This window comes from Atractosteus spatula, chromosome 12 (genome assembly GCF_055471065.1).
Source record: "Atractosteus spatula isolate fAtrSpa1 chromosome 12, fAtrSpa1.hap1, whole genome shotgun sequence".
Classification (NCBI taxonomy): Eukaryota; Metazoa; Chordata; class Actinopteri; order Semionotiformes; family Lepisosteidae; genus Atractosteus; species Atractosteus spatula.
The window spans coordinates 3407829-3417899 of record NC_142717.1 but is presented as its reverse complement, the minus strand read 5'-3'; the positions used below and the strand labels follow the sequence as shown (position 1 = coordinate 3417899).

At 45.3% G+C, this 10071-nt stretch overlaps 1 protein-coding gene across 2 annotated transcripts; it reads right to left on the bottom strand.

The window, feature by feature from the left end:
- On the bottom strand, positions 1-9979 carry herpud2 (HERPUD family member 2). Of its 2 annotated transcripts, none has more exons than XM_088929048.1 (9): positions 9876-9979; positions 8409-8778; positions 5743-5820; positions 4869-4991; positions 4388-4548; positions 3171-3296; positions 2280-2585; positions 1752-1857; positions 1-1586 (listed from the first exon to the last, which is right to left on the bottom strand). In XM_088929048.1, the coding sequence occupies exons 2-9, from the start codon at positions 8553-8555 to the stop codon at positions 1416-1418; spliced, it is 1218 nt and encodes a 405-aa protein (XP_088785174.1). In that variant the 5' UTR covers positions 8556-8778; positions 9876-9979; the 3' UTR covers positions 1-1415. The 2 variants fall into 2 exon arrangements, with proteins under 2 accessions (XP_088785174.1, XP_088785175.1); XM_088929049.1 differs by lacking the exon at positions 9876-9979 and adding an exon at positions 9573-9710.
- Between the last annotated feature and the right edge of the window lie 92 nt (positions 9980-10071).

Sequence of the window (10071 nt, the reverse complement as noted above, 5' to 3'; positions counted from 1 at the left end):
TTTTAGAAAATTATGTAAAGCCTTTATTTATAATACATTTGTTCAAAAGATAGTACTTGTTTTAAGAGATTACATTTTTACACTAAAACTTGGATGGCTGAGAACACCTACTGCAGGCATTTTTAAACCAGTCTTCCTGAAAGCAGGATTGTCTTCCATTACTTGCCCAGACACGATATTTAATTAAAGTGATTAAAAAACTTTTTCTTAGCAGTTTTGTCAGCTTGTGAAAAATACTGATGCGGAGAAAGATGAGAGGCCTCAACAGTTCACGCTCCTGAACAAGAAATGTCCTGGAGTAGTTTCACTTAACAGACCTAGATCGCCCTCTACTGGAAAGAGTTGCTTCGCACAGACTAGGAATAATTTAGATTAATGCATGTCTGACAAGCATAGTAAAATAAAGAAAAGGCAGGTTGATCACTAGCATCTTTCATCTCTTACAAAACAACAAATGTAGCAGAATCCAAATGGATGTACTATAATCTTGTGCTACATGCAATGATTAAATAAAACTCTTGACCAGAAGAAACTAGCTTGCAACCAATTGTCTCTAATTGGGTAAACTCTCACTAAATTATGCTTTGTGAGCACGTTCCAGTTTAATATCCAGCTGCTAATCATTTGGTTATAAAAAAGCACTTTAATTAACTCTATGCCCCAAACAGTAAACTATCAATTTGACCTTTTATGCGGGGCATAAAAACAAAAATTAGATTTTAATATTTCTTACATAATAGAAAGCCACGTTCACTTTTGGGACCTCAGTCAGTACATGTTTGAGTGACATTTCTGTCCTGTACAATTCGGAACTGGGTTTTGCACGGAGAAGTGTCTTTTTTAACCATCATTATTTACAGATGTGATCGTTCTACTTTACAAAACATGTTAACAAGACCCAGAGTGGACTTAAAACCTCCTCTAAAAGACCCTTAAAAAGATCCCACATAGCTTTGTAGAATTGGTTACTCCTCCAGAACGCTCTAAACAGAATGGTTGCAGCTTGTCTGAAACTGAATAAGCCTGACTTATTAAAAAATGCTTTACCTTCTGCAAAGTAGTTAGGGGGTCTCCTGTACAGTAAATGTCCTAGGGTTTTATCAAACATGATATGAATGGAATCTGGTGTTCCTTTCTGCATTCAAGATCCAGATGTTTTATCTCTGGAAGTGGGGAAAAAAAAACAACCTGACAGCCCTTTTCTTATGCCAGGGCGCAGGACCCAGTGAAACTCCCTCCCACCCCCACTCCACTCAAGAGGAAATCCACAACACCACGAGAAAACAAAAGGGTACTTCACAGACAGGGCCGGAGGCCCCCCGTTGTTACAATCCACACCTATGCGGCGGGATTCGCCAGTCTGGTCTTTAATGCGACGTGCGGGCCAGCAACCGAGCGGCTCTCCTGCTCCGGGCCTAGTTGGCGGCGTGAGGAGGACCCTCCGGGATGAGGGAGGTGAAGAAGGTGGTTATGAAGGACCAGGCTGAGGCCAGGAAGCCAGGGTGCGGGACGGCGTTCGGGTCCTCGGCGGCGGTGTCGCCCCCGTCTCCCCCGTCTTCATCGAGCCCCTCGTCCATGATGCGTTCCTGGTGGAAACACACACACACGTCATTACCCTCTGCGAGACCCCTTCCTCGGCAGGTTCTCGGCGCCCGTTTCCGAGTGGGATGGGCTGGTTTCGACTCTACGCGCGACCGCAGGAAAGGTCCGCCAAAGGAAGAAAGACGAAGAGGCAAGCCGAGACCACGCACCATCTCCTGAATGTCCTGGTGGTGCTCGGCCTCCTGCTCGTTTGGGTTTCCCCCTCCACCTTGGTTCGCAAGCTCCCCTCTGAAAGGGAACCAGCCGGCCTGGTGTCTGAGGAAATAAACACAGGCAGCCGAGTTACATCGCTGTCGTACTGCAAAGGATCATTCCAATCATGCGCACCACAAGACAAAACAAACAGATTCTGGTCCCCTGATGTCGGCAAAAAATATTTTTCTCCCAGGGAAAAATTAAAGATGCGCTATAACAGTTCCTTTCCGGACTGCTGCTGCAAGCTACGATGGTGGCAGCCTGGTAGCGATAGCGCTTTCAACTGTACGAGATTAGACGTGACGAATAGATCACCACAAACACAAAGCTGGATGAGAAACTATTGTCAGACCCCGAAGGCAAGCTTGTTTTGGGGATCAAAGGATCTCTCACAACAGTTTACAACGTCTCGTCAACTGCGCCAAGTCCCGCGTTCCCGGCGCACGGCTTGCAAGCCCTCGCTCGGGCTTCGCCGGACTCACAGGTAGACGAGCAGCATGGCGCCCACGACCATGACGAAGCGGCTGAAGGAGGAGTAGAAGTAGACGATGCTGAGCAGGATGGCGGCGCGGGAGAAGGTGTACACCCAGTCGAGCCAGTCCCGGTTCAGGTCCTCCTCGTTGATCACCGCGCCCCCCTGGGCGTTCATCTGCACGTTCGGGTTGGCGGGCCGGTCTTCGGGCAGGGCGGGGGGCTCGTGCGGGGGCGGCGGCTCCGCAGACTGGGGGACCCCGCGCTCCGGCGGCAGGTGGGGACCGGAGGGCTGGGAGGAGGCTGCAGCGGCCTGACTGGCAGACAGACGACAAGGGCCTGTGGGTTTGTGGTCTGGCAGAAGTGTGCCTCTCATTTCAGAGACCTTGTTTTGCCTGAAATCTGTCTTAATCTTCCGATCTTCCGAACATCCTGAATCCCTTCAGTTTCTATCTGAAGATGTTGCATAAACAGCCTAGATCCCAAAAGTATTTTAATCGCAGAAAATGACAAAAAGAAGTTGTTACTTTTATGCTAAATTAATGTATTCCTTTAGGAAATACCTAGGAGACCGGCAGGAATACCAAGCGCATGGCAACTGACTAAAACCATGAAAGTGAACCTAGGCAAAGAGGTGGAGATTATTCTTCCTTCGCTTCCAATTCTTGACAAAGGTCAGGGCACAAGCTTCCAAAAATTAATGTGCTGATCAAACCCCTTAGAGATTCACTTTTGAAACACAATGTGTTTATACATCTCAAGCCCATCTACACTAACTGGCATGTTAGCAGTACAATGGATTTACGTGATTGGAGTGTGATTTCACGTTTACTGTTAGACTGTTGGACAACCCCACCTGCCGACAGCTAGACAGGAGGTGCAGCCATGCGGGCAACACTTACTATTGCATGTAGTAGTGCCGAGCGTACATCTGCTGCCACCACAGGACCTGCGCTGGGTGGTAAACGGGATACAAGGGGAAGCCAGCAGGAAGTCCTTGTGGCACAGGAAACTGGTTCCCCACGTGTCTGCAAGGAGAACAACCACATCCAGCACAGGCTTTCCCACTCTGACAGACCCTGGCCTGGCCCTCCCAACTGCTCGAGTACATGACGTCATCTCGACATCCAGCATTGCCAAAGACGATCTGGAAATCTTTTTATTTTTTTGTTTTGTTTTTTCCATTTTTCTCATATAGGAAACTATTAATCCCTTTTGTCCAAACTAAAGGACATGTTCTTTGTCTAAACTAAATTCTAAGTCCGGGTCATAACAAAACAAGATTCCATAACTATGATGCAAAACTGCGATTAGTTCACACGGACCACTTTCGTTTCACTGACGGCTGTTACACGTGGTCTACATGTCTGAAAAAGTCCAGATCTCAGGTTGTACACGTAAATGCAAATAATGAATTTTATCTCAGCATTCCCCATCATGAAAACTGTGAACCTCACACACTTTTGACTCCTGACAAGTTGATACGAGTGAGAAAGTACTGAGGAGTGTGAGGGATTTCCTGGATTGTGTCAACATCAATACAAGAGCAGTAAAATTGATATATCTTTGATTCAGAGCTCAAAAGGGAGAAATGCTTGAAAAATCTGCCAAACACAACTTGAAGGAATTCTCCTTTCATGAAATACAAGATTTTACGGTTTAAACCTGAAGAAAAATGGCACTGTTCACCACGTAGTACTTTTTTCCCCCTGCAAAACTCCTGCTGCTGATTAAAGAGCAGATTCATGCAAAACCCAGTGGAAATCTAGGTGCGTCTCAGCCTGCAAACCCCAAGGTGCAGTTTAACAGCACATGCATCCCAACAGAAATGAAACACCTTGAGGGTGTTCTCATAGTGCTTAAAGATAATAGGGCAGGAAACTCTTATTAACTCGCACAAGGCATGCGGTGCACAGAATTAAAGACCACAAATAATAGATGGAAGATTAGGAGGCATTCTGTTCTGAGCTTGTCCTCTCCTGTCTTAAACAATCTTTCATCAAATACAAAAACATCAAGAGACCGGTGTGCACAGCACATTGTACCCTGCACAATGAAGAGATTACGGGAATATTAAGTAGGCAAGAAAAACCCTCTGAACTATGTTCACACGACCCACCCTTGCGTGAAGCTGTGAGGGGCATGGTTGTGCTCGGGGCTGGTGGGCTGGTGAGGACTTCCGCGATACCGCAGGCTCTCAGAGGTCACACTGCTGGAGGCCAACGGGGTCTCCAGGCTTGGGGGCGCAGTGGGCGAAGACGTTCCTGAGCTCGAAGAGCCCTGGTTAAAAACCAGCAGAAATTTTTTTTAAAAAATGAATTCCCACCACCTTAAGGAGCGAAAGACTCCCGAGGCCACCTTCATCAAAACACTACTAACAGCTTCTACCAAATGAAGACAACAGGAAAACCCTCCAGATACAATTGAACAGATATACCTATGATTCATGCAACACTGTCAATTACTATACAGTGAAACTGTTTCCAAGAAAACAATGACTCAAACGATTGATTGATGTACATGATTTATGTCTATTCTCATCGCAAAAGAATATTTTCTCCAGTGACTGAGCGCGGAGGACGGAGAGTTAAGTTACTCACTGTGGAGCTGGGAGGGGCTGGCGTGCTGAACTGTGTCTGGGTCCTGTTACTGCCGCTGGGCTCCGGAGAGCCAGGTGGAGTCCGAGAGGCACACACTAAGTGAACCATATGATACTCATCTTGCTACGTGAACAGGGGAGGAAGAACACACATACACGCCCAGCATGAGTAAGAAAAGGACTGGAAGACAGTTTTAAAAAAGACAAAAGTTAACCACCTGCCTGCAATACTTCCACTTTTCAGAACTGTCGGGGAATATACTTAATAAAGACAGCTGACAGCATAAAGAGTTCAAAGCCGTTCTGGCCAATGAAAAGAAACCACTGGATTCAACCAACAATGCCAAACGTTAGAATATTCATTCTACTAGGAGGTCTATTATACTATAAGCCAGGGGCTATGTACAAAGATTTCTACAGAAACACAGCGCCTTGAAAACATATTCCAACCCTTTCTCTGGTGTTCCACTTTGTGAAAAATGGAAACGATGTATACACATTTTCTAAGTATTTTATTCAAAATCTGTACGCTCAAACTGAAGACTTCTCTAAGGGGAAAATAAGTTACAGGAAACGTCAGCAAACACTGAACAGGAAAAAAAAAACAGAAACATGTTGATTGCACACGCATTCAGACCAGTGGAAGCACCTTTGGCAGCAAGTGCAGCCCCAGGTTTTTTGGGGATCAACTTTGCATAGCAGTTTAGTGCACTTTTTGCCCGTTCCTATTGGCTGATTTGCTCCAGTTCTCTCATGTTGCATGGGAATTGCTTATGGACAGCAGTTTTCCGTTTTCTTTTCACAGATTCGGAATCCTGATCTAAAGATTCTGATGTTATTCATGATGTCTAGGTCAAAACCACCATAGTTCCTACCTTTCTAAGGACATCTCTCAACTGCAGATGGTCTGGGAGCAGTCTTCCAGAGTACACTAGTCTCTGATCCTTCGACAGCTGCAATTCAATCAAAAACAAGCACGTTTATACACAGAAGTCGTTTCACGGTTAATGTGCGTTCACAGCAGTGATGATGTCCAAAAGATTACTTAATCATAAAAGAAAGTTTGATCTTCCAAATCTTGGTATTACAATAGCACCTGTAGTCTGATCTGGTCAAATCTTAAGAGTCCTCAAGTCTAGCGAGCAGTGGGTGGGAGACCTCAAAAGAAAGTCATGTTGCTGCTGTTAGGAAGTGGAGGTAGTGTAACAGCAGGTAGAGCTCTTCCTTCCAGGCCACAATTCCCAAACCAGTGCCCCACTACGGCATCAGGGAATGTTGGTTTCTACAGATCGTGCGGCACTGCTCTGAGAAGAAGGCGTGTCAATGTTGGTGTCCTACCTAAATATCACTTTCGGCTTGCTCTTTCTGGCCTGCCTAAATTCCCCCTCATATAAACCTATGATTTATGTTCCCCAACTGATCTGTTGTATGATGGGGCAGCTGGCACATAATGTCTGCCTCACATCAGCTAGATAGGTGCTACACTTCAGAGTAGATGGAAGTAGATGTTCTATGGATCTACAAATCAAAGGTACTGGGCCTATGAGATACTAAGTGTGCACTATTCATGACTAGATCACTGTATGAATTCCTGACTGTGTGGGCTTTTTGCACAATAAAAAAGGGCAAAATCAAAGCTGAAGCCTTAAAGTGTAACATGATTTAACGGTGAGTATGGATCACATTAAATTTTATTTAGCGTATTAATTTCACTACTTCTTACTTCTCGTCATACAATCCAACACAAGTCTTTACTAAGAGTTCCTATTTCTCATGGATAACAAACAGGCATGTGACTGATCCCTTTAACCCAGTGTATTCCAATACGTTCTTCTGGATGATCTCTGTGGGATGGGGTAAGCCGAGGAAGAAAACTGGATGTTCACTTATAGCCGAGAGCAGGAGGAACTTGTTTAACCAATGGGGTGAAGGGCAGTGGAACACACACCGGTGAAGCCGGAACCCCACCTCATGAAACACACAGCAGAGGCTCGTGAATCAATGAGCTACTACCAACCAGTCTAGACAGGCTGAAATGGCTGGTTTTATTATGCTCCTACAGAAGTACACATTCGAATAGTCCCTTTTATAAAATTAAAACTGAACAAAAGAGCTAATATGCCAGTTCCATGTTATACTGCTGCTCTCATCCAGGTAAATTCCAAAAATGTCTTCCTGACATTATTCTACCTGTTTTAGCTGCAGCTCCAGTGAATACCTGAGGTTTTGCTTCTTAAGCAGAGATGTCAGAAAGAGGACAATTTCTAGTTCTTTTACCTGTGGACACAGACACACACGCACACGTTCTGGAGTCCGGCAGGTCTACATAGTCCTGACTTTCGGGACAGCAATGTCCTGCAGTTCGGGTTTGCAGGGAACATTAATATGCTCAACATCTATTTACAGCTTTACGACTTCACAGCTTTTAAGAGTCTAAGGACACATTCCCAGAGTCAGCGTGAAAAGCTTACCAGATACCGACAGCCTGGCTCTGTGAATACTAAGATTTATTGACATTAGCATTACTCAGGGTGAATAAGTCATTTGTCTCAAATGTGTTTTGGATACTTTTTCATTCCTCCCCTAATCCACTCACTGGTACAGCTGCTGAGTGCGATTTTCTTTTTTCTTCTGCTCAGATTATCTGCAGTGCACCAGAAAAGGGCTTCTAAACTAAACTATTCCAACTATTCTTCCCTTGCTGGGACTGACTGGCTGAAGTGGCTTCAGCATGGCAGCATGGTAAACATACTGTACCTCTTGGAGCTGGGGTCCGATCCCAACCGGTGTGCAACTGGGAAGAGACCTGTGCATGTCCCTCATTTTCCCTGGTCATGGGACCGCACATGCATGCATAATGTATGCAGCAGGTACTGCACCATAACCTTTCCCAGTGGGCAAACAAAAAGAGGCTGCGCTTTTTCCTGTATACACACCCCTAAGACATACATTGATTCATTTTTTCCAATGAGCTTCTTCAGAATCGACACTGAAGCACAATCCAGATGATGCAAATGACAACTAAGGGGAAGCACACTGAAAATCGAGAACGGGAGATGTTTCATCACACAACGGCTGGTGAGAATCTAGAACAAGACACCCAGTTATGCAGTCGAAACCAATACCATCGCTTCTTTCACGAAACAGCTGAGCGGGAGACCAGGAGCTAGTCACAATGTCAGGCAGTCCAAATCACTCCTGTGGTTCTGGAAACTGTCCTCATCTTATCTACATAAAGCTGCACAGATTTTAGATGAGCCAGCTATGTTTCTTATTTCGACAGTAATAGCCCAGCTATGTAGTAGATGCCTGGATGACTCTAAATGACTGGGAAAAAAAAACATTTCTCCGAGTACACTGGTGAGAAGCGATCACTTTGAGACGCATCCTGTCGAGATGAGCGCATCAACAGTACATCATACAGGCAGTTAAAAAGCTCTAAGCCAGGCCTGCTGTAGAAAGCACTAACTTTTGCACTCATTAGCGCACACAAAACATCTTTTGTTGTTTTGCAGCTTAGCCAGGTAGCGGACCAACTTACCGGTTTGCTGGGATAGACATTAGAAAGATGCGATTTTAGTTTTTCCACTGTCCAGTTCAAAAAACAGTTTATAGTCTGATCATCATATTTCTGATTGGGTGCCTTGATGACTAAGGTCACCGGACTGTCAACTGCACTTTGGTCCATAGTTCATAATAATGATACCAATCTTCTCAAGCCCACTTTCACTGAGTTACGGTCAATTTGTATTCCTTACAAAAGCTTGTCAAAGGCCAACTTAGCAAGAACCAGTCCTGTATCAAAGGCTTGTTTCAGGGAAGTCTCACTGGTGTTTTCCTCTGATTAATCTCCAATCTGCTGTACACAGCTGGTACGGGAGAAATGTAGTGCAATAAACAGGTGTACCCCTCTGCAAAACAAAGGAATAAGAGCATCATCAAGCTTTAACATCCATATATGAACAAACTGAGTCACAATAGTGATTACATCACTGAGACAAAATCAATTTGGTTATAAAATGATTAAAAATTTCGAACAGAGATTTAAAACTATAAAGTGATAAATACGCAATCATAAAATGCCCCCCTGGGAACTTCCCTATTCAAATTAGTACAATTAGTAGTCAAACAAATCACATTAGCTACTCATTGCTGTTACAGGCACAGTGCCTGGTTTTAGTTACTGGGGAAAGGCAGATCAAGTAGATAAAACCCATAAGTCTATTACTGTAGCATTCAATGACAAATTACTTTTTTTTTGTGCTGGCAAAATTCATATTCTTGGCGTCTTGGATGCAGACCCTAATGACTTTGAATGACCAGTGGTGCAAGGCGGGTGCTGCAGCTGATGGTTTTGAAGTGCACTGTCAACTTTTTAAAGTGTCAGCAGGGGCTAATCAACAGAATGCGACAAAAGGCTTTAGCCAAGGTAACACGGTACATTAGGATGTCACAGCTGGTACAGACAGCTGTACAGTAAACGGGGCAAGCAGTCACTATGCACTACACTAAAGCCAGCTTTACACAGACACATGGCTTGTTGAAATATTACTGTACATCTCCGGGAAGAGAACAGGTAGGTCAGCCCACGTGAAGAGAAGGATAATATGATCCACGGCCATAATCACGGCTTAGGAATTCAGACTAAACACATGTGATCAGCAGGGTGAGCGCTAGTTCACAACACTGTAACACCCTGCCTCACCGGCGCGTTTGCCGAGCCGGTCAGCGTCCGAGGGACCGACAGGACCATTCGTGTGCTCATCGGGCTTGAGTCACCTTGCCAAAACAAGGACAGACCTCTCCACCCGCCTTGGATAGCTGCTGGGCTGCCAGTTTCCAACTGGGAGAGAGAGAGAGAGAGAGGCTGGACAGCCCCTTCCGAAAGACAGCCAGCAACAGCCCCGAAACTCCGACCTCCCGAAGGAAACAGCTGCCTGTCCTAGACCGACCGCACGCCGTGGCACTCGGAACAACTCCTCCAAAAAAAAAAAGATGATTTCCTTACCTTCTTAGGGTACCCCTTTACTTTAACGCCCCCAGCATTTTCGAGCAAACCCCCTTGACAGCTTCTCCTCTTGGCTTGTTGTCTAAGATGGAGTCTATCATAATACCGGAAATACGTCACAATATGCGCACAGAGAGCCACGGCAACAGCTGACCGACAAAACAACCGAACTTCCTGCTTCCGCTCTCCGGGCAGG

What these genes read in the sequence shown, in the direction of transcription:
- herpud2 (XM_088929048.1), bottom strand. Translation starts at nt 8,555, where the DNA reads ATGGACCAAAGTGCAGTTGACAGTCCGGTGACCTTAGTCATCAAGGCA. An exon ending in CCTCACAGCTTCACGCAAGG is followed by an intron (nt 3,297 to 4,387) that starts GTGGGTCGTGTG and finishes TTCTCCTTGCAG; the next exon opens with ACACGTGGGGAACCAGTTTC. An exon ending in ACCAGGACATTCAGGAGATG is followed by an intron (nt 1,587 to 1,751) that starts GTGCGTGGTCTC and finishes TGTTTCCACCAG; the next exon opens with GAACGCATCATGGACGAGGG.